We start from the raw sequence: 24,236 nt of genomic DNA, 5'->3' as shown, positions 1-24,236 counted from the left end.
GCTTCTCGAAAAGTTTTCCTACTACGGAGAGGAGACAAATGGGTCTGTAGGATTTCGGGTCTCTCTCGTCCTTGTCTTCGCCTTTCAGCAGGATTCGGAGTGAACCCTCCTTCCAGACAGAAGGAAAGACGCCCCACTGGAGACACCCGTTGAAAAGCCTAACTAACTGACCGGGGATTATTTTACAGGCCGCCTTGAGTACGGCGACCTCGACTAGATCTAAACCCGGAGCTTTATTGTTCTTAAAAGTCTTCACCGCGCGAGCCATTTCCGCCTCCGTGAAGAAAGAGGCGTCGGCTGTATCGGGAGCGACCCTGCATTCGTTTCTAATTTCACGCTGTTCGAGCGTGTCTTCTATCTCCCGGTCATCTGGGATGTGCACATCCAGGAGGTAACTAGCGGTCTCCCCTAGTGACTTTGTGGAATATTCGCCACACCGGAGTGTGCTTAGCTCCCCCTCAACCTGGAGTTTGCTCGCCTGTTGCTTGTAAACGAAGCCCCAGGGCTCCCGGTTGCCGTGCGATGTGACGAACTTCCGCCAGCTTGCGAGTTTCGCCCGCCTCACCCCCCTACAGTACTGCCTTTGTGAAGAACGATACTCCAGCAGCACCCGGAGGTAAGTAGGGTCCTCTCGCCCTCCCTTAAGGGCACGACGCAATCTATATACCTGTTTCTTCATTATAGTTAATTTTTTAGTCCACCACGGGTTGGACTTCCTAAATTTGCGCTTCCTAGGCATTGACGCGACACAGGTCTCCGTGAGCACCACTGTGAGCGTTTCTGCCATTTTCTCTACTTCTATTGTGGAGCACAGATCGATAGCCTCCAGTTGCGATCTTGAAAGATCTGTCAGGGTGACAGAGAACCGTTCCCAGTCGGCCCGACTTGTGTCGAACCTCGTGTTCCCAGCGCCCCGATCGGCACCTGACTCTTTCGGCAATCTCAATCTTATGTCCACGGCCCTATGGTCACTGGTGGTCCAGTCACACCTTACCTTCCAGTCACAGATGAACTTGTTCATGGAGGGCGACGTCAGGGTTACGTCGATGAATGACGAACCCCTTGTCGTCCAAAAGGTGGGCGGCTGTCCAGCATCGTTGACCACTGACAAGCCAAATGCCCTGATGAGGTCCTCGAATCTGGCACCTCTATCGTCTGTCTCTTGGGGACCCCAGAGTGACGATCGAGCATTGGCGTCTACACCTATAATAAGTCTCTCCCCCCTCAGTGAACGAAGCACCGTTTCGAGGTGGCTGAGGTGCTTCTCAATCTCGTCGCTGTACTGGAAGTAGCACGAGACAACGTAGAAGGAGAAGCTGGGGGCCCGCACTTCCACGCAGACACAATGCGTAGTGCTAAGCTGCGAGACGAAAACCGTATCTAAATTGGGATTGCAGATTACCACTGCTGCCCACGGACGTTGTGAGCGCACTGCGGCAACCCTCATCCCTATGCCTAATCCTACGACTTTGTAACTCGAACCTTGTTTCCCGACGTGTGGTTCCTGCAATACTAATACGTCAAGTCGCTTTTCGACTACGAGTTGACGTACCTCACCCGTTACTACAGCCGAACGTCGCATGTTCAGCTGCAGCATCCTAACACCCGTGGACGCACTACCTAAGCTAGAGCTTATCCTATCTAATTCCTGTGGCGCCGGGCCACTCGCTGTGTGGGGTGGGGTTGGGTCCGCGAATCTAACCGTCTTTCGCACCGTTGTCGCAATGTTCGCGGATCTAAGCGCGGGTCTAATCGCGGGCCTAATCGCGGGCCTAATCGCGGGTTTAATCGCGGGCTTTTCTATCTCGCGCGCTATCTGTTTGACGGCGGTCTCCGATTCTCGCGCTAAATTGACCGACGCCGACCTAATTGTGGCAATGAGACAACGCTCTAACACGACGTACGCGGATCTAATCACGGTTGTTTCGCGATTCACGAACGCGGTTCTAGCGGCAGGAAGGCCGCAATCTCGGGGCTGTGCGCCATCGCGTATTGTGTCACGGGCCCGCCCGCGCACAGCTCGGTGAGGCGCTCTCGAGGAGGCGGAGGCCGCCACCGAGCACGCGGTCGAGCAGACCCGCGACTCAACGACGGAGACACCCCGCGCTTCCCTACTCGCGGCCGCGCCAGACCGGAAGCGGTCGGCCAGGCGGGCACTCCTCCTCACCACGTCGAAAATTTTATTTTGTAACACCATTCTGTTCCCACGAGTACGGTGGAAGGGGTGGTCGAGCGACGTAGAGCCACCTTTACGCCGCCAAGCCTAGATACTCCGGGAGGACGGCAGGTATCCCGGAGCGGACCGTTCGCGACCGCGACATTTCACGTCTACGCGATCATGCAGACCCTAAGCACGGTTCCTAACACCTTAGTCTTCAGACGTTATACGGGCCCGACCTCGACGAAAGCGACCGCGACGACAACGACGACCTAACGACCGCCCTAGCCGACGAAGCCACAGACGGCAACATCCGAAACCCGATTGTACCTGAAAATAAAATTCCTGAAAATAAAGAGAGAATTAGTACACGCTCACAGACACACACACACACACGTGGGAGTCACTGGGATCGGGGTGGTCCCCGCCTCTGGCCCGGCGGGTGACTGAGTCACCCATCCAGTCCTTCGGGCGAGGGTCCCGACCGGCTCCCACTTTTCCCCACTGAGGGACGCTTCACGGCAGGAGCACCCACCGCTCCGCACCCTCATCCCGCGGGAGCACCCGCATAAAATTAGGAGGGGAAAAAAAAAAAAAAAAAAAAAAAAAAAAAAAAAACGGGGGACGGCCGTAGACCGTCTGAACAACGCACGCAGTGCGCTTGCCACATAAGAGCCATTCGTTCAGCAAGCTGACACCGACTCGTGGCAATGCTGTTTGGGCACGTTGGCTTCACCTTTCGGTTACTAGGCCCCCTCACCACGACAAGGTGTGCCCACGAGGGAGAGTAGATAGGGACATTTTTTTTTTTTTTTTTTCATTTATTTTCTCTTTCTTTTACGACTCGAGCCTCCGCTCATTGCCGTCTTGTTCTTCCTTCTTCTCTGTGTATCCGTCTTATATGTTGGAATTTAATCTTGTACTTCTTCTTTTTCAGATATTTAGGGTCTCTTTGCCGTCAGGGTAAACTGACGTTGCCCGTCCCTAACCACGTGGAGGTGGACCCTTCTGTCTATAATTACATTTATTTTTAGTTTTTCTTTTTCTATTTTAATCTTCTTTCCTCTTTTCAGGTTTTCCATGTCTCTCTTTCATCTTCTGTTGCTTTGTCTTCGTTCTCGTCCTCTTCAGTGTAAGTTCTTCAGGTTTTCTTTTTACAGGTAAGTTTTTCTAATTTCAAACATATTTCTTGCGTATTCTTGTAGTTTTAAAAACTCTTGTTCTTTCTGTATTAATTCTTCTGCATTTTCTTTATATTTGTTTAGTTGTTCATATCTAATATCATCATATCCAGGGCATTTTGTTAACATATGTTCTATTGTTTCATTTTCGTCATCACATACAGGACATTGGCTTGTGTTTTCTGCTCCTCTTATGCACAATGTGCTTCTGATCGGTCCGTAGCCTGTTATAATATACACGCATTGCCTATTTGGTTGGAACCATGAATTTTTAGTAGCGAAATTTGTGTCTTTTATGAATTTGTACGTATGTCTTCCATGTTCACCTTCTATCCATCTTTTCTGCCACACTTGTCGGATTTCCTGTTCTATTTTCTTGTGTTCTTCTTTTATATTAAGAAGTTCTGTGTTTTCTTTTGGTTGGTGCAAATATTGATTCCACTTTACTTCTTGGTTTCTTCTTATTTTGCTTTTGATTCCTCTTTCTACTACTTTCAGATCTAATGGTGTTATGCCCGCAATGGTTTGCATAGCTGATGTAGATGTCGTTCTAGTAGCTCCTGTGTTTATTAACAGAATTGTTCTTTGAGCCGCTAAAAGGTGCCTTTTTATCATGACGTTGTTTGTCTTTTCATACCATGTAGCCGCAGCGTAGGTCGCAATAGGTACGACTATCATGTCGTATAATATTCTTTTAATGTGGCGTTTGATACCCCACTTTTCTCTGGCTACTCTTTTTATTGCCATTGTTAAATTTACCAGCTTTTCTCTTATCATTTTTACATGTGCTATGAAGTTTAGTTTGTTGTCTATTAGAACACCTAGGTACTTTGTTTGTGCGGTGAATTTTATTTTTTCTTCTTGTATTTTTATTACTGGATGTCTTTCTTCGTCTAGTTTTCCTTTTATGAGCATTGCTGTGGTTTTTGTAGTAGAGATATTTAGTTTATGTAGTTTGCACCATTCACTCAAGATATTCATAGCTCTTTTCGCTGCTTTCTCTATTTCGCTTCTCGAGTTTGCCTTAATAAGTATTACTATGTCGTCTGCGTAAGCAATCGTCTCTGTTTCTTTCATGGATATATCGTTCATATTATTTAAAAGAGTATCCATGCACCAGTTCCAGGCTATGGGTCCAAATATTGAGCCTTGTGGACATCCTCTTTCCATTACTTTTGTCACGCTTTCAAATTTCGATTTAATTGTAGTCTTTCGATTTTTAAAATAAGAATTTACTAATTTTAATAATGTGCTGCTGCAGTTTGTCTGGATTAGTCTTTCTTTGATGGATGGCCACCATAGGTTGTCAAAAGCTCCTTGTATGTCTATGAATATTGCCACTACATATTTTTTGTCCGAATTTCTTGAGCCGTGTATTAGATGCAGAATTGCATCCTCCGTAGATTTTCCTTTTCTAAATCCATATTGATTTTTACTTTCTAAGTTGGCCTCTTTGTAGAGAGTCTCAATTCTGCTTATTATTATTTTCTCAAGCACTTTGCTCATAGTTGATATTAGTGAGATTGGTCTATATGAGTTCAACTGTGTCTTGTCTTTTTCTTTTCCTTTTATAATAATTTTTAGCTGAGCCTTTTTCCACTCCTTAGGGAAGGTGCAATTTCTCATACAGTTGTTTAATAAAGTGCTAATAGCTTCAGGATTGCTTTTCCATAACTCTTTTATTATTTCTGTTGTTAGATTGTCTATTCCAGGTGCTGCGTTGTTTCGGAGGTTTCTTATCGCTTTGTCTATTTCTGCGTTTTGTATGCGGTCTTCAACATTACAGTTTTTGTAGTTTATTATTTTTAACCTAACGTCCTTGTGAGATGTGCTCTCGTCCTCGGTATTATCCTCTGGCACAGACTTCTTCATTAATGCCGTTGCTGATTCTTTCCACGTATTTGTGTTTGATCCGTCCGGTAAGGTCAGTGAGGACATTACATTTGGCTCAACTATTTTTCCTCGTATAATTTTATAAGGTAAACTCCAAGGATCTTTATTAAATTCTGTTGTTACAAAATTTTGCCACGATTCTTTTTTTGCTTTCTTTATTGCTGTTGTGTACTTATTTCTTTTTTGTTTGTAACTTGTTACAGCCGCTTCAATGTAATTGCCTTGGTCGAAAGTACGTACTCTATATAAGTAGTTTTTTGCAGAAAAATAATCTTTTCTTAATTTTGTCAGTTCCTCACTCCACCACGGGACTGCATGGCTACATGTTTTCTTTCTTGGAATCGTTCTTGTACAAATGCTTGTCATTATTTTATTAAAAGTTTTTACTGCTCTATCCGGTTTCTCATTACTTAGTCTGGTTTTTATATTGTCAGTAAATTCTTCTTTTGCAATCTTTCTAAACTCATTCCAGTTTGCCTTTTTGGTGTTGAATCTTTGTTGTTTCTTAAATACCCTGTCTTGTGTTCTTTTCATGTTTATGTCGAAGGTAATTAGGTTGTGATCGCTTACGACTTTTGTAGTATGTACTTTCCAATTTGAGTACCTTGAAAGCATAGTCTCACTCACCATTGTCAAATCGATGTTTGTTTGTCCGTGTACTGATTGGTATGTTGGTGCTTCGTTAGCTTCGTTTATTGTGTATAATTTGTTTGTTATTAAAAACTCTTCTATTCTCTTCCCTCTTTCGTCCACTTCATTTGCATGCCATATGTTGGATTTAGCGTTTGCATCCATAGTTATTACAAAATTGTTAGTGTTTAACTTTCTAATTATTATCTCTATTTCATTTAAGATAGGCTCAATTTCCAGAGAAAACTGACAATACGCATTTATTATATATAAATTGTCTTCTTTTGTTATCACTTGAAAGCACATTATGTGTTTTGTATCGAAGTGGCTGATGTGGAATGCTTCGATCTTATTGCTATTTATTATTGCCGCAACCCATGGGTTTTCTTGAAATGGCTGTATTTTTATTAGGGCAGGAGCCGTGTATCCATTTACCCGTTTTCTTTTAATATATGGCTCTTGTATACATAGAACATCCACATCGAGCTCCTTTATTATTTGTTCCAAGTTTGTTGTGGCTGCTATTGCTCTTTGTGCATTTATTTGTGCAATTTTCATGCCCAATCTATTCTGGTTTTATACCTCTCTATCTGTTTTATTAATTCTGGGCACTCTTTACTGCGTACATGGTGATTGGTTTCTCTTCTTTTTGCTTTGTAGCAATTAATGCACTTTATTAAGTCTTTCTTATCACAGTCTTTCTTTAGGTGGTCCTTACTTCCGCATGTTTCGCATAGTTGGTCCGTGCTGCTGCAATTTTTTGCAATGTGTCCATAGCCATGACATTTGAAACATCTTGTTACGTTTATATATTCCCTCACTCTGTATGTTCTCCACTGCATGAATACTCTTTGTGTGGATATTATCTTATTCATGTATCTTCCTGGTATTTGTACTATCCAGTTTACTTTGTCTTCTTTTGTTTTAAAATTGTGCCTAAAGTTTACTTTATATTTAAGTTCTGCTCGTTCAATTGATGTTAGGTCATTAAAGTTCTTTGCAATAAAGTCCTCTTTTAATTCTTCTGCTTTTGCCTCTTTTTCGATATCGTATATGACGATGGAGGGAAGCATTTTCTTAGGCTTTTCGATCTTTAATCCTGCTGCCTCCATATTAACTTTGTTAATTAATTCTACGTCATCCTTATCTTGCACTTCTACTACAATACCTTTTTGTCTCATCTGTCTAATACTTTTGACTTTTATTTTTGTCTTTATTTCGCTTAGCTGTTGTATTGCGGCTGTTTTGATTTCATCGTTGTTTCTCTTGTCTTTCTCATCTATAGGTTTCAGCAGTATTACTTCTGTTATGTCTTTTGTTATCGTTTTCATTGGTCCCTTTGTGATTCGTGTTTGTGTGCCAGACGCTGTTACTTGTGAGTAGGTCTTTACATCTACATTACGTGCATTCTGATTTAATGTCGCTAGTCTCTTATTTTCTATTATTTCATCCTGTAATTTGGCCTCCATTATAGCCCATTTTCCTAGGATGAATTTAGCTGCGCTTTTGCTTATTTTGTTGTTATCGTTAAAAAGAAATTCTTCCAGCTTCGTTCGTTCTTTTCTTATTTCTTCTAACGTTGTATTTTCTGTTTCAGGTTCTTCTTCCATCTTCTTCCTTTTTCTTGATTCTCTATCCTCTCCATTAGAGGAAATCGAGCTTGATCGGCTTTTACCTGTTTGGTAAGTATTGTCTGTCTTTGATGTTGTTTCGTCTTCATTTGTTTTGTTTTTGTGTTTGAATTTTTGTAATAAATCTTCCATTTTGTTCCCACGAGTATGGTAGGTCAGTATGTCCGTCCAGGCAGAGCCTCCTTGTCTGGATAAGGCGGCTAATATACCTCTGAGGTGGCGCCAGGTGCCCCAGGGGGATCGTTTGAGACCGTCCTGTTTTCCATCCTAACGGCCATGCAGCCCTCAGCACGCTGCCTCCCACCTTGGCTTCCGGATTTTGACTATACGCATTATCGCTTGATCATATTGATTAGTCTTTGGACCCACCTGATGTTCGGGGGATATATAAAAGCAAGCGTCGCCGTAACGTCTTTAGCCATCTACAAGTAGATGTTACCAGGAGCAACCACGCGGAGGTAGCCGTACGACTTGGTTGTGAGAGGCTATTTGAGTCGCGTCACTAACCCTACTATGTCTCTCTTAAGGTCCCCTTATTTATTATGTTGATGAAAGTAGTGGGTGTTAATAAATAAATAAATAAATTAATGAAAAATAAATAATAAATAATAAAATAAATAAATAAATAATAATTAAAATAGTAAAATAAAATAAGTTAAACTGAAGCAAAATTGTAATACACTATGTTTCATCGCGGCGTGTTGCTTTCGCCGAGTAAATAGCAAAACAGAGAAGCACTGATCACTAGGTTGGTAATAGTGATTATTCAATTGAGTAAAATAAAAATAAAATAAAATAAAAATAAAATATAAATAAAATAAAAATAAAAACAAAAAAATAAAATTTTTGAAACTCGAATCGATCTCTCTCTTTCCAGCATAAATTAAATAAATGACTTAATAAGTTGTATATAATTCTAAATAAATGGTTAGATTGATTGTGTTGAACACATGACTAGATGGTGTATGTATTATTGAGCATGTTTGTATTTGTATGTATATGCATGTATATATGTGTATGTATGTATTTGTATTTATATTGAGCCATTTTTCTAAATTTGGGCTCGGGGTGGTTTCCGATACCCTCTCCAGCTTTCCTACTCCCACTGCAAGCGGAGCACCGCAGCAGAAGTATTCCAGCTCTTTAGCCTCTCCTACTGAGCGAAGTTCCAACCGAGGCAAATGCACTAGCATGAGACAGACGCCGCGTCTCGAAATACTTCGAAACCTGTCCAGCCTATGCATCCAACCTCAAGGTACGGAAACAACGCCCAGCACGTCTGGAGACGGCTAGCTTCTTTTTACTGGGAGCCACCATCCGGGCAGACGACGAGCCTTGCCACAGCGATGTTAAGCAGCTACCAGCATCACAGACCTGTTTTTGCTTGTTAACTTTCTAGTCATATATTCTCATTTCAACTTTCGTTCTTATCATTTTCTTCATTTCATTACTTTGCTTTCTTCATTCTTTCGCTATTCACGTAAGAGAGTCGATTCGCATTCCAGCACTCATACTTTGCTTCTACTTTCTCTGTTTTGCTTGCCCTCGCTAGATAGGGACAGTTAATTAGATGACGAGGCATTTGGCTATTTGTTTCAGCGGTCTCTCATCGCACTCCCATAGTAGAGAAGCACGAGCGAGCGACCGGTGATATTGTAAGGGCTAAAACATCTTACTGTTTGCTGTTGGCGGTCGCAAATCGCCCTCATTCATTCGAGTCAACTAGTGACTCATTCGCATTCATACGTGCGGTGCAGCGTGCGGTCCCACGCCCCCAATCAAAAGCGCCGTCTCTCAGGCTCTATCTGCGGTCGATTGCCGCCTGTTATCAAAACGGGTTGTAATACCGTTGAATCTACGCCAGTTCATCCACGAGCCCCACAGGACCCGAGTTGTGAGCGTCCTCAGCTGAGCTGTTGTTAACCCAAGCTGTCTCAACTCACTCTCGCTGTCAGAGCTCCAGACACCTCGCCATGAGATCGTAATGGCGGTAAAACGAACATTATTACGTGGTACTCCAGCGTGCTCCGCCACGCGGCTCACTAGATCCTCATTTGATCGGTACTTTTCCACCTTGCGAATGTGAGCCTCTCTCAACGCAGATTCGCTAGAAACTACTTGCGCGTCCACGACGACCGCCTCACCACCTCTGGCGATCGTCAGGTCGGGTCTCCGTCTGCCGGCAGAGGTTGGATACGCTAATTCCGCATCAACATGCCATCCCTTCTGCTGAAGAAAGCCACCGACTTGACGGCACAGGTCGTTATGCCGCATGATCCTTCCGCCATGCGTCCTGAAGCATCTCTGCACACAGTGCGCCGGCGTCTCGATATCGGGACATCCAGCGCGACAGTGCACATCGCGCCCCGAACGACCTCGGGCGGATCTCGCCTTCGACGGCAAGCAATTGGCACGCACGTGGTGGTAATGCACATAGTCTGCACCGGGAACGGATCCGGCACCGCCGGCCACCCAGTGGGAACTCAGTTTGGAGGCATCAGCCTCCCTGAGACCACTTCCATCACAAGACTCGTGCAGCCATGCCGCACACTGCCGTCTCAGCTCAACGGTGGTCGTAACTCTGCTTGCACGAACACGCATCTGGTTTTCACACCAGGCCAACTGTCTAGCCACATACGTGGTTTCGGCAGCGGCCGACGCGGCCGGCAGCGAGCTCCTACACAGCCGTTGCAGTCGGTTGTACTTTAGAATAGGGATAAAAGCTCTCAAAAGAGGCATCCCGAGACCGCCACTCTGTATCGGCGCATGAAAGTAGCCGGCAGGCACATCGTGGGGAAGTCGCAACCAGCGTCGAACCGCAGTTCTTACTGTCACATCCGCCCTTTTCAACGTTTTGGCGCAGACTGAACCCACCACCCATCGGTGATAATACCTCTGGAGGAGGCAGTCTCGCAGCAACCGTATCCTCTGTTGAGGTTTTAACGGTGCTTTCGTGAGTAGCTCGACGGCCAGAGCTAACGGCGGGATGTGTGCATATTCCCTAGCACCTTGGTAGTCATTGCCCAGGTACGTCCAAATCTCCGTTGGGGATCTCTGCGGTATCACCACTCCCCCCAGTGTGAAGCTTGGTGTTGTTTCCACTTTAACCTTCTTGTCTCGTCCTGAAGGCACTAGAGATAGGACGCCTGTCTTTTTAGCGTTAATACTGAGCCCACATCGCTCTAAGGCTTCATGCAGCCGAGTCAAATTCTCCTGCAAGCCAACTTTGGTAGATGACAGGAGTACAATGTCGTCAGCGTAACCCAGCACGTCGACCACCCTTCCACCGATTCTATACCCAACATCCTCCGAGAGAAGCCCAAGTGTCCGATCCACGACCAGATTGAACAGTAGGGGCGACAGAGGATCTCCTTGTCTCACACCACGTCCCAGCTGCATCCTCGACACTACACCATCGGCGCCTTGGATCACCGTGGCGGCATTATCATATGCGGCTCTGACATACTCTCGGAAGGCCAATGGCAACCCTGCTTCCTCGAGTGTCTTATGTATGGCGTTATGCGATACCGTGTCGAATGCCTTCGACAGGTCCACACACGCCACATGGAGTGCCCTCTTGCTCCTTTTAGCGTCGCCCAGCAATGCCGTCAATGTCGTGACGTTTTCGCAAACGCCATCGACCGGCCGAAATCCTCGCTGACGCTTATCAAATATGTCAAGAGCCGATAGTCTCTTTGCCAGTATCTTGTGTAAGTGTCTCAACACAACGGAGCCTATACTCAGAGGTCGATAGTCCGACGGCTTAGGCCGTTCCGGCATCTTCCCCTTTTCTAGGAACACCGTCCTGGTAGTGGTGATCGAGGCGGGAGCCTCTCCTGCTAGGAGCAACAGGTTGAACAGCAAGGCCCGGATCGGAGCCGGAACGGCATTCCAAACACGAGGCACTATGCCATCCAAACCTGGCGCAGAACCAATCCTTACGGAAACCCGACTAACCTCAGAAACTGAGATCGGGTCCCAGAGCGAGGACTTATCGGCCGGTGGGTTGCTAGACCCAGCCGCGCCCTCACCGACGCCTTCGAGATGAATCCCTCTGGCCATCGGTGGATGTCTCCGGGTGGAACTGGCTCGTGTCCTTGACTCTCCGTACCGCTCCCGCAACGACGCCAAGTCTCCATCCGCACCACTGGACGCCTCCATAATGGGACGCCAGTATTCGCGGAATTCAACTTCGGACGGTCGTGTACGTTCGGAGTTTCCATCGAGTATTCTCGCAAGACACGTCTTGAGGTTTTTCTTATATAGAGATTGCACAATTGCATATTCTCTAATCCTCATTTGCTTCCTACTACTCTCTTTGTTCTTTGGAGGATTGCGCCTCGCTGTCTTTGCTCGTCGAGGAGAGCGCGTCGTCTGTACCGGGAAGACCTTGCCCAGCCATCTCTCAATGGCATGGACGTCGTATCTTCCCTCCAGAAATTCTCCAGCCGTAGCCAATAGAGAACCAGCCTCGTAGCTACGGAAGCGTCGGACCTGCTCTATGAGCTCCTCCACCGCGCTTCGAAGCCTCTCAACACCCGTACTTGGGTCGTGAGGTAAAGGCTGCGACGCCGCCATCATACCAGGGTTTTCCCCTTCGTCCGTCTCAATGGCGGCAGGGCCAGCGACTCCTGTCATCATCGCTTCTGCCCTGTTGCCTGTGCCGTCCACGTCTGGTCCTGACGCGATTTCCTGGCTGAACTGAAGGACCAGCCTCCGGTAAGCCTCTTGTCGACGCTTACCTTTGACCGCTTCCAACGTTCTATGGGGGAACATCTCCTGGAGGTGTTGGTTCATGAAGAGAACCCCCGCTGAGGCGGCTGTTGCCTCACTCCTCGCCATGAGACGGATTTCCTCCTCTGACCATCTGGCCCTGACTCGCTCGACATTGATAGCGCTGTTGGCTTCCTCGGGGTGGGCACGTACAACGTGTAACCCCAGGCCACGCGTGCTCCGAAACTCCCTTCCGCAGTGCTCACAGTGAACTGGGTTCGTCTGAGACGCCTGCATGTTGGCATTATCGCTATTAACCGCGGGAGAATCGTCGCCTCCAACGGGGGTCGCTACACCACCCGCCACACCGCCTCTAGCACGCAGTGCCCGGGCCATCCGAGAACCCGGGCGGTGAGATTCTCTTTCATTTGTACTCATCATATTTACTGCGTGGTGGGGAGCAAACGGTATATCAACCGAGAGTCCCCGAAAAGCCTCACCTTTCTTGGCCCCACAACTCACCATAGGATTCGGCACATGGGCACAAGACCCTTTAGGGCGCACTAACGCTGAGACACCATTTAGCCGCTACGCAATTAAGCCGCAGCGTTACCAGGAGTACCACGAGGAGGTAGGATGCTCAACTTGAACGTGAGAGGCTGTTTGAGGCGCATCACGTTCCAATAAACTACGCCCTCTTACCGGAGCCAGCGTTGCTAGCCGGAGGGACTCGTCCGACACCGAAGTCCCATCGCGGCGTGTTGCTTTGCCGGCTCGGAAAAGAGACATAGCCACCACGCTCTCTTACCAGTCTTCGCTCCGCTCAGCCGGAGGGACACGTCATTCGACAATGTCCCATCGCGGCGTGTTGCTTTGCTAAACGGAAGAGAGTCATAGTTACTCCCGCCGTTTACCCGCGCTTGCTTGAATTTCTTCACGTTGACATTCAGAGCACTGGGCAGAAATCACATTGCGTCAACACCCGCGAGGGCCATCGCAATGCTTTGTTTTAATTAGACAGTCGGATTCCCCTAGTCCGTGCCAGTTCTGAGCTGAGCGTTGAATGGCGGCCGAAGAGGACGACCACGACGGCTCGCGCCGCCACGGAAGCCTCGCAGCAAGGAAGATCCGCGGGAGGCCAAGGCACGGGACCGAGCTCGGATCCCGGGACCGGCGCGAGAACGCCGACCGTTCACCTCGCCCAGGCCCGGCACGTCAGCCAGACCCGCTTCCCGACCAAGCCCGACACGCCCCGCTCCTCAGAGCCAATCCTTATTCCGAAGTTACGGATCCAATTTGCCGACTTCCCTTACCTACATTATTCTATCGACTAGAGGCTCTTTACCTTGGAGACCTGCTGCGGATATGGGTACGAACCGGCGCGACACCTCCACGTGGCCCTCTCCTGGATTTTCAAGGTCCGAGGGGAAGATCCGGACACCGCCGCAACTGCGGTGCTCTTCGCGTTCCAAACCCTATCTCCCTGCTAGAGGTTTCCAGGGAACTCGAACGCTTATACAGAAAAGAAAACTCTTCCCGGATCTCCCGACGGCGTCTCCAGGTCATTTTGGGTTACCCCGACGAACACTCTTACGAGGGCCCGAATTGTATGCGGTTCCGCTGCCGGGTTCCGGAATAGGAACCGGATTCCCTTTCGCCCGACGGGCGTGTGTCATCGACAACGACGAACAACGACAAAATTTTTTCTTTCGAAAAACTTTGCGCGTTCCTCTGTCCGATATATAAATATATATTTATATTTAATATATATCGAGGTTTCTCTTAGACACTCGAGTATATTGTACGCCGTCATTGACATAGGATTTCTCCTAGGGCTTAGGATCGACTGACTCGTGTGCAACGGCTGTTCACACGAAACCCTTCTCCACGTCAGTCCTCCAGGGCCTCGCTGGAGTATTTGCTACTACCACCAAGATCTGCACCGACGGCGGCTCCAGGCAGGCTCACGCCCAGACCCTTCTGCGCTCACCGTCGCGACCCTCCTACTCGTCAGGGCTTCGTGACGACGCGAGAGGCGCGGTTCGGCGCGAGGCCTCGCCGCGCGCTGCCCGTTGCCGCCCCACTTGCCGCTGACGGCAGAGTATAGGCTCGACGCTTCAGCGCCATCCATTTTCAGGGCTAGTTGCTTCGGCAGGTGAGTTGTTACACACTCCTTAGCGGATTCCGACTTCCATGGCCACCGTCCTGCTGTCTTAAGCAACCAACGCCTTTCATGGTGTCCCATGAGCGTCGAGTTGGGCGCCTTAACTCTGCGTTTGGTTCATCCCACAGCGCCAGTTCTGCTTACCAAAAATGGCCCACTTGGCACTCTGATCCGAAGATGCTCGTGGCTTCATAATTCAAGAAAGCCAGAGATCTCACCCATTTAAAGTTTGAGAATAGGTTGAGGTCGTTTCGGCCCCAAGGCCTCTAATCATTCGCTTTACCAGATGAGACTCGCGCGCGTTCCGTGCGGAACGGCCGAGTGCCAGCTATCCTGAGGGAAACTTCGGAGGGAACCAGCTACTAGATGGTTCGATTAGTCTTTCGCCCCTATACCCAGTTCCGACGATCGATTTGCACGTCAGAATCGCTACGGACCTCCATCAGGGTTTCCCCTGACTTCGTCCTGACCAGGCATAGTTCACCATCTTTCGGGTCCCAACGTGTACGCTCTGGGTGCGCCTCTTCTCGCGATGAGAACGAGACGCCCCGGGAGTGCGAGGCCGCATCGCGACGCGGCCCATCCTCCCTCGGTCGACGGCCAGGGCCGACCTTCACTTTCATTGCGCCTTTAGGTCTCGCGACAAGTCCCAATGACTCGCGTACATGTTAGACTCCTTGGTCCGTGTTTCAAGACGGGTCCTAAGAGTACCCAAAGCAGTAGCGTCGCCGACCGGTATCGGTCTGCCGCGCGCGGCACCCCTTGCGGGGAGCGCGCGCGGCGAGACGTTCTCGGGCCTGTCGAAGGTGAATCCGTACTTTAACCAACAGCGGGCCAGGACCGGGGACGGCGCAAAGTCCGCAAACCTCCGGGTACCGTGGCGCGCGCTTGCGACGGCCTCGACGCACCAAAGTGCGGCCTGATACCATGCGCGTACCGCCGAGCAGCCGGCCGGGCAACCGGGGGTTTGTCGCGTGCCGTTTTACCGGCGACGCGACAGTCGACACACCCGGGCCGTAGACCGACACCCAGCGGGTCGCGACGTTCTACTTGGGGAGAAGTGCACGACGACGAGCGCCGGACATCGACGCACGGTAGCGTGCCCGCGCGCGAGCCGCGAGGACTCCGCGGGACATCGCCCACCGACGCAAAGCCAGCGCCGCTGACGATGAATCTCCCCGTTCGATCTTTTGGGTTTCTTAGGTTTACCCCTGAACGGTTTCACGTACTCTTGAACTCTCTCTTCAAAGTTCTTTTCAACTTTCCCTCACGGTACTTGTTCGCTATCGGTCTCGTGGTCGTATTTAGCCTTAGATGGAGTTTACCACCCACTTAGAGCTGCACTCTCAAGCAACCCGACTCTAAGGAGAGATCCTCCCGAGACGCGCACCGGTCGCTACGGGCCTGGCACCCTCTACGGGTAAGTGGCCCCATTCAAGATGGACTTGGACGCGACGCGACAACTCGGGATAAGCGGATCCTCCCAAACACCACATTTCCCTGCGGCGGAACCGCGGGATTCGGTGCTGGGCTCTTTCCTGTTCGCTCGCCGCTACTAAGGAAATCCTGGTTAGTTTCTTTTCCTCCGCTTAATAATATGCTTAAATTCAGCGGGTAATCTCGCCTGCTCTGAGGTCGTCGAAATGATACTGCGCGCGGGCGCGCTCTCTTTTGATTCTCCGCCCTCGTGAGAGAGGGGGGCCAGCGGCGCACCGCGCATGCGCGGGGTAGGAGAGCGCGGAGAACGAAAGAACCCAATCTTTCGGCAGAGTTCGAGAGAACGAGAGAGAGAGAGAGAGTTAGAGGTGTGCGCTACTAAAAAAAAACTACAACAAAATTATTATTTGTTGCGCTTTTTTTATATAATTCGAGTGTTCGGGGCGAATCGATTTCGAAACGAGTACGCGACGACGCCTGCCGGTCCCAAAATAATTCGACATCCTTTTTTTCCGTGGCGGAAAAGGAAAATTTTCGTGGACTCGGACACGCGGTCGGCTCGCGATTCACCCGCGAACGCGCGCTGCTCTCCGTAGTATAATACTCTCTCTCTTCTCCGTCCCGTTATCACGGCGACGGAGGAAGGGGGCAAGCGGCCCGCCGGCGCACCGAGAGGACTGAGTGAGAGAGCTGGAGAGAGAGAGAGAGAGAGATAGCGAGTGAGAGAGCGGCGACACACGGGGGGGCGGTAGCGAGACGGCGGCGCGGGATGAACGAGACGAGACTCGTTCTTTCTCTCCACGGGCGCACGGCCGTTCGCACCGCAAAATTCTCTCCGCCGCCGCGGTCGGGCTCTTCTCTTCTCCTTCTCCTCCTCCTCCTCCTTTTCCTCTCTCCTCCATTCGACAAGTCTCTGGGCGCGGGGGCGCTTCGCCACCTCTTCTTCTTCATCTTTCTTCTCTTACTCTTTCTCTCACACAAGTCTCCTCCTCGCCACCCGGTAAAATGTTTTTTAAACCCGGGTGTCATTTCAGACGACGCCGAGGACGAGAACGGGGGGGTCCCCCAAGCTTTTCAAGCGGGGTATACCACCCGCCGGGCTCCTCTCTCGGGCGAACGTCCAACGGATCGCTCGTACGCCGATCGAGAGCTCACGCGCGACACGGCTCAGCGGACGACGCGCGCAAGTGTTGGCGCGCGCGCGCCGTGGCCAGTCGGCGCGTGATCGTCTCGTCCCTCTATTATATATAGAGGGATACGTGAGACTCTCTCGCGGAAAGGCGCAAGCAGTTTCGGGTTATTTAAACGACCCTCAGCCAGGCGTGGTCCGGGAATTGTATCCGTGGACCGCAATGTGCGTTCGAAATGTCGATGTTCATGTGTCCTGCAGTTCACAAGTTGACGCGCAATTAGCTGCGTTCTTCATCGACCCACGAGCCAAGTGATCCACCGTTCAGGGTAATCGTTTTGCATTTATCGTCGCGTTTTACATTATCAAACGCTCCGTGTTACAATAATCTTACTTAGTCTGCTGCCCCCTTCTTCTCTTCGAGGAGAGAGAGAGCAGAGAACGGCAGTGACGTCGTCGTCGTCGTCGTCGGGTGGTTTTTGGGCCTACCCGGGCGGCTTCTTCGATCGTCACGCACAGTCTGGCCGCGCGTCCGAGCACGCGCGGACCGCCGCCCGCCTTACGAGACACCTCACACACACCTAGGTAGGTTTAGAGGAGGGTTCGAAGGGGGCTACGGCACAATGGTGTGTTTTCGCGATCGGAACGTCTCTTCTTCCCCTCTCTCTGCAACCGACCGCCCGAAGAATTCGGGGTTAGGAAGCAGGGCGAAGAAAGAGCCGGGGCGGAAGTTCATTTAATAAACCGTCGGGCGAGAAGAGGAGTTTACACAAACTCTCTCTTCTCTCTTCGCCCTCTCGCCCTCACGACAACGCGCCGCGACAACGCGTCGGCCGCTGCCCCTGGCACATAATCGCGCTGTTATAAACGCGATTGGCGCGGGGAGGGCGCGCGTATCAACGCGGACGCGTGCGTGCGTGCTTAGGTTACCACCGGTTCGCGCTAACGTCGAGTCGACGCTCCGGCCGGCCGCGTTGATACGCGGCCGTGCCCGAAAGCGTGATCGCGAAGCGTCTCGCTCCGTATCGCAGCATTCGCATTTTCTTCTCTCGTCGTCTTCCCCCACTTCGCAGGAAAGAGAGAGATTAAATATTGTGGACTTTGTTCGTAAAGGCACGACGACGGGCTGGCGCTTGCGGTTGCCGGCGTATCTCGCGCGGAGCGGAACGCGGCGACGCGCCGGCCGTGTCTGCCGATACGTAACGAAGAGAAGGGCAGGAGAGAGCGGTCTCGGATGTCGTGTGCTCCTCCTCTCCTTTCCTCTTCCCCTTCCGTCAATTCCGTCAAGGAAATTTTCATCCTTTTGTTTTCTGTTCGCAAAAGAGAGAGAAAGAGAGACGCGCACCCGCGGAGAGAGAGAGAGAAAGCGTGTGTCCTCTCGTCGTCGTGTCCGCGGTGTCGTCCGTCGTCTCTTCCCTATTTTAGTTTTCATCATTCACTCAGTCGCCGACTGCCGCGAAGCGAGAGAAAGACTCCTCCACGCGGAGCAGGACCTCCGGGAACGTTAATGATCCTTCCGCAGGTTCACCTACGGAAACCTTGTTACGACTTTTACTTCCTCTAAATGATCAAGTTTGGTCATCTTCCCGGCAACATCGGCAATGCCGAGACATTGCCGCGCACCAGTCCGAAGACCTCACTAAATCATTCAATCGGTAGTAGCGACGGGCGGTGTGTACAAAGGGCAGGGACGTAATCAACGCGAGCTTATGACTCGCGCTTACTGGGAATTCCTCGTTCATGGGGAACAATTGCAAGCCCCAATCCCTAGCACGAAGGAGGTTCAGCGGGTTACCCGGGCCTTTCGGCCAGGGAACACACGCTGATTCCTTCAGTGTAGCGCGCGTGCGGCCCAGAACATCTAAGGGCATCACAGACCTGTTATTGCTCAATCTCGTGCGGCTAGAAGCCGCCTGTCCCTCTAAGAAGATTTGTTTGTACGTTGGTAGTAAAAACCCGCCAGCCGAAGCCGGGGGCCTTCGCGATACCATAAGGTACGCCTATTTAGCAGGCTAGAGTCTCGTTCGTTATCGGAATTAACCAGACAAATCGCTCCACCAACTAAGAACGGCCATGCACCACCACCCACCGAATCAAGAAAGAGCTATCAATCTGTCAATCCTTCCGGTGTCTGGGCCTGGTGAGGTTTCCCGTGTTGAGTCAAATTAAGCCGCAGGCTCCACTCCTGGTGGTGCCCTTCCGTCAATTCCTTTAAGTTTCAGCTTTGCAACCATACTTCCCCCGGAACCCAAAAGCTTTGGTTTCCCGGAAGCTGCCCGCCGAGTCATCGGAGGAACTTCGGCGGATCGCTAGCTGGCATCGTTTATGGTTAGAACTAGGGCGGTATCTGATCGCCTTCGAACCTCTAACTTTCGTTCTTGATTAATGAAAACATTTTTGGCAAATGCTTTCGCTTCTGTCCGTCTTGCGACGATCCAAGAATTTCACCTCTAACGTCGCAATACGAATGCCCCCATCTGTCCCTATTAATCATTACCTCGGGGTTCCGAAAACCAACAAAATAGAACCGAGGTCCTATTCCATTATTCCATGCACGCAGTATTCAGGCGAAGGTAGCCTGCTTTAAGCACTCTAATTTGTTCAAAGTAAACGTACCGGCCCGACTCGACACTCAGTAAAGAGCACCGCGACGGGATATTAGTTGGGCCGCCCCTCGCGAGGCTAAGCCCACCGGTAGGACGTCCCACATCACGCCAGTTAAACACCGCGAGCGGTGAACCGACGGTGTGCGACACAGATTCAACTACGAGCTTTTTAACCGCAACAACTTTAATATACGCTATTGGAGCTGGAATTACCGCGGCTGCTGGCACCAGACTTGCCCTCCAATGAATCCTCGTTAAAGGATTTAAAGTGTACTCATTCCGATTACGGGGCCTCGGATGAGTCCCGTATCGTTATTTTTCGTCACTACCTCCCCGTGCCGGGAGTGGGTAATTTGCGCGCCTGCTGCCTTCCTTGGATGTGGTGCCGTTTCTCAGGCTCCCTCTCCGGAATCGAACCCTGATTCCCCGTTACCCGTTACAACCATGGTAGGCGCAGAACCTACCATCGACAGTTGATAAGGCAGACATTTGAAAGATGCGTCGCCGGTGCTAGGACTGTGCGATCAGCACAAAGTTATTCAGAGTCACCAAAATAAACGGTGGACGAACGGCGAGCCGCCCGCCACCGATTGGTTTTGATCTAATAAAAGCGTCCCTTCCATCACTGGTCGGGACTCTGTTTTGCATGTATTAGCTCTAGAATTACCAGTTATCCAAGTAAATGTGGGTACAATCTAATGAACCATAACTGATTTAATGAGCCATTCGCGGTTTCACCTTAATTCGGCATGCACTGAGACATGCATGGCTTAATCTTTGAGACAAGCATATGACTACTGGCAGGATCAACCAGGGAGCTTCGTGTTCGGTTACTCGCTCGGAGCGGTAACTCGCGCGAACGAGCCCGAAGGCCCGTCGCGCCGTTAAGCTCTTAAGTATATATAACATATATACTTATTCGCGCCGCCGGTCTTGTCGGAGCCGGTCGGCGACACTCTTCGTTATATTCTCCGTCTCCTCTCTCATCTTACGATTATACATATACATAGAGCGGCGCCTATGCGTATAACGAAGAGAGAGATTCGGCGGTGTAAAAAGAGCGCTTCACGATAAAAAAACGTGAAGTTTTCGTGTGTGTGTGTAGCATTATATATATATCTCTATGAAATGATCTCAAACCCCATCATGTAAATGCGCGCGGACGCTATGACCGCGCGCGATTCACCCTGACGTTAGACCGACGATGCCGATGCTAAAATGTCGAGGATAAATTTTGTTTCTTTCGTGCGTGCACGATACAGTCTTTCGCTAAGGCGTACAGAGCGAGCGGTGAGAGCGTTGGGCAGCAACGTCTTCCGCAACTCGTAAAAAGGTGGAGTGAACGTTCGGTAAGCGCGACGGTTCCAACTGCTGCGTGATCTCGTCACGAGAGCGAACCGCGCGGCCAACACACTAGCTGCGTGCGCGCCACATGAGAGCCATTCGGTCTTGCGACACCGGCTCGTGGCAATGCTGTGCTTGTAAAAATGTGTTGAGAGAAAGTAAAAGAAAAAAAAAATAAATCAACGTTACTGTCGCGCGCGCCTTGATCGGCGCTACGACGACGGCGCAACGTTCCGACTCGAATCGAGTCGCGCTTCGACCGCCGAGCGGTCGCTACTTCTTATAGTACCCAACCGGCCGGCCGAGCGGTCGGCGACGCGCGCTCCGCAGTTACCGGGCGTACGGGGCGGGCTCGTCGGTACGTACGGATGTAAATAATGAAAATTTCAGGGTCGATCGCGGGCGCGGTACCCTACGAAAACGACGACGGTTCGGGGTTGCCACGCCGACGCGTTCGCAGGTTCGATCGCGGCGCGTCGCCGCCGTTCTCGGGCGGTACCTACGGACGGGATCACGGGCGGTACCTACGGACGGGATCACGGGCGGTACCTACGGACGGGATAACGGGCGGTACCTACGGACGAGATAACGGGCGGTACCTACGGACGACGCGCGGGTCTTCTCGCCGAGCGACCGTGTCCCGACGCCGACGTTCTCGGGCGGTACCTACGGACGGGATAACGGGCGGTACCTACGGACGACGCGCGGGTCTTCTCGCCGAGCGACCGTTTCCCGACGCCGACGTTCTCGGGCGGTACCTACGGACGTGATCACGGGCGGTACCTACGGACGGGATCACGGGCGGTACCTACGGACGGGATCACGGTCGGTACCTACGGACGACGCGCGGGTCATCCCGCCGAGCGACCAAGTCCCGTCGCGGCGTGTTGCTTTCGCCGGAGGGACTCGCCGAGCGACCAAGTTCCGTCGCGGCGTGTTGCTTTCGCCGGAGGGACTCGCCGAGCGACCGTGCCTTGACGCAGCCGTTCTCGGGCGGTACCTACGGACGGGATCACGGTCGGTACCTACGGACGACGCGCGGGTCATCCCGCCGAGCGACCAAGTCCCGTCGCGGCGTGTTGCTTTCGCCGGAGGGACTCGCCGAGCGACCAAGTCCCGTCGCGGCGTGTTGCTTTCGCCGGAGGGACTCGCCGAGCGACCAAGTCCCGTCGCGGCGTGTTGCTTTCGCCGGAGGGACTCGCCGAACGTGCACTTGCATTACTTCAGGAGCCTCGCGCGCCCTCTCCCAAATAAGGAAATCTTCTCGGGAAGGATAGGAAGGCAATCCTCTACCTTCCATAATGGTCATCTCGCTGTTATAATGGGAGGGCCATTACCTCCTTCCACCTGACCCTACTGGGGGAGGGAGAAAGGAACCTTAAGGACCCTTCGCCGCCCCCGCGGACGTGAGTCATCCGACCCCGTCCTTGCTTTTCGCTCGTTTTGGCCGGGAACCTCTCCCGGTGTGAACAGTGGCAGGATGGTCGAGTGGTCGACCTCTGACCCCGAGTTCTCCGGTCGGACTCGGCCATGTTTACCTCCGCAACCATTGGAGGGAGGAAGACTCTCCCTCCGGTGCGGAGGCAGCAGGCACTAATCCTTAGCGACCTCAGCGGGGGAGGTTTGCAACATGACGTCGCACATCCCTCCTCGCATCTGAGTCGCTCCATCGCAAATATCGGGGGAGGTCTGTGACATAAAGTCACAGACCTTTCCCCCGACCCGCGATGCCTTCACAAATGGAGGCCTGCACTGTCATTTCCTGCGTGGCTGGACCTCATCCTGGACAATGGCGCTTCATCGCCCATTTTACCTGTCTGGCCCCGAGGCTTGACGCAGCGGCGGCCTCATTGGGTCGCCTGCTGCCCAACCTCGGTGGTCCGGACGGGCGTGTAAGGAAGCTGTATGGGTGGACGGTCCTGGCCATGGCTCTTTATAGGGCCCCGGTATGGGCGGCCGATATACGGTAGAACCTTTCAGTTCTCCCGATTTTATGCAGGGTCCAGCGCAAGGTGGCCCTGCGGACCGCCCGGGCGTATAGGACCGTCGCCCATACAGCCGCCGTAGCCCTGGCGGGGACTTCGCCCGCGGAGCTCCTAGCCCAAATGTACGCCGACGTATATCGTTTAAGTGGGACCTCGACCTGTTGGCTTGACAACAGGACAAGGCATCAGAGGTCCATTCCCCCCTGATTCGGTGGTTCTGGTGGTGGGTGATAGAGGGATCTTCGGCTAAATTCAAGTCCCAAAGTCACTCAACACCGCAACAGGGGTTCCTTTTCCCTTGTATAAAGAAATGTCGAAAGGTCCGGTGGCAAGACGCCCAATGTGGGTTGAAGGACTACGATCCCGATGGTACACACGGTACGCACAGGGGTCCGCCTTCCTCCCTCGTAAAAAACGCGGAGGCGGGGACACGGGTTAGGAAGCCCGATGTGGATTGACGGACAATGGTCCCGATGCTACACACGGTTCGCACAGGGGTACGCTTACCCCCTGTATAAAAACTCGGAGGCGTTCGGGACAGGATGTTCATCGGCATGCGATAACATCCTGGAAATGGTATGACCTGACCGGCGGCAATCGGCACGTACCGGATTTGGGCGTCGTTGCACAGAAAACCCACTGGGCCAAAAATACCCTTGGGCCAGTTTGTCTCGACTCCTTCCCTGGGAACTCGTCCAAGAGGAAGCGCCCTGCTGGATCGGGGACCTGAAACGGGTACCTGTTAGTAGTGGAACCCCGAGAGGGGTTTCTGCAAAAGCAGGGCCCTGTGGATGAGCCTTATCAAGGTGGGGACCCGTGAAGGTGGCGACCGGTCTGTCAACACAGGCGTCCGTCTAGTGGTAACTCGTCTCGCCCACTATAAAAATCGAAAGACGCACGCGAAACGGCTATCCTCCGAGGGTGTACGCTGGAGACAGAACGCCAGGGGTGTCACCTGGGGGATGCGAAAAGCAGGGTGTGGCCCGAGCGAGCTAGGAGCCCAAGGGGATATCGCCCGGTCCGGTCAAACGGCACGGCCCGCACCACCGTGTACGTGGCCGGACCATACGGGCCATCTATCGACCCTCTTCGGAGGGTGCACCACCCTGACGGTGCGCCACCTTGTCGTGGTAGGGGAGTTCACCCCGAAGGTGACACCGGTGTGATCATCGAATCTTAGGACTCACGACCCCTGGGCGATTCAGAGGGGTGCTAAGAGCGCACCAAAGAGAAGAAGCACCATGAAAGTCACACCAATTGTGAAGACCTTCGTTGTTTCGGATGCTACGGACCGGCGGAAGGGGGTATCATCCCTGCCCTCCCTTTGTCGTCATCCTGCGAAGGGCCACCTAGGGATTGACGGCG

At 51.4% G+C, this 24,236-nt stretch overlaps 1 protein-coding gene and 2 non-coding genes across 3 annotated transcripts; 1 reads left to right on the top strand and 2 right to left on the bottom strand.

Annotated features, from left to right (window-relative positions):
- The first annotated feature begins 13,133 nt into the window (after positions 1-13,133).
- Positions 13,134-13,899, top strand: LOC140664677 (uncharacterized). Its single transcript, XM_072890014.1, has one exon. The coding sequence runs from the start codon at positions 13,270-13,272 to the stop codon at positions 13,843-13,845; it is 576 nt and encodes a 191-aa protein (XP_072746115.1). The 5' UTR covers positions 13,134-13,269; the 3' UTR covers positions 13,846-13,899.
- A 3,214-nt stretch (positions 13,900-17,113) lies between these two features.
- Positions 17,114-17,268, bottom strand: LOC140665507 (5.8S ribosomal RNA). Its single transcript, XR_012046622.1, has one exon. It is a non-coding gene; the product is annotated as a 5.8S ribosomal RNA (ribosomal RNA).
- Positions 17,269-18,441: 1,173 nt separating this feature from the next.
- On the bottom strand, positions 18,442-20,359 carry LOC140665506 (small subunit ribosomal RNA). Its single transcript, XR_012046621.1, has one exon. It is a non-coding gene; the product is annotated as a small subunit ribosomal RNA (ribosomal RNA).
- Between the last annotated feature and the right edge of the window lie 3,877 nt (positions 20,360-24,236).

Source organism: Anoplolepis gracilipes, chromosome 4 (assembly GCF_047496725.1).
Source record: "Anoplolepis gracilipes chromosome 4, ASM4749672v1, whole genome shotgun sequence".
Lineage (NCBI taxonomy): Eukaryota > Metazoa > Arthropoda > Insecta > Hymenoptera > Formicidae > Anoplolepis > Anoplolepis gracilipes.
This window is presented reverse-complemented; position numbering and strand designations above follow the sequence as displayed.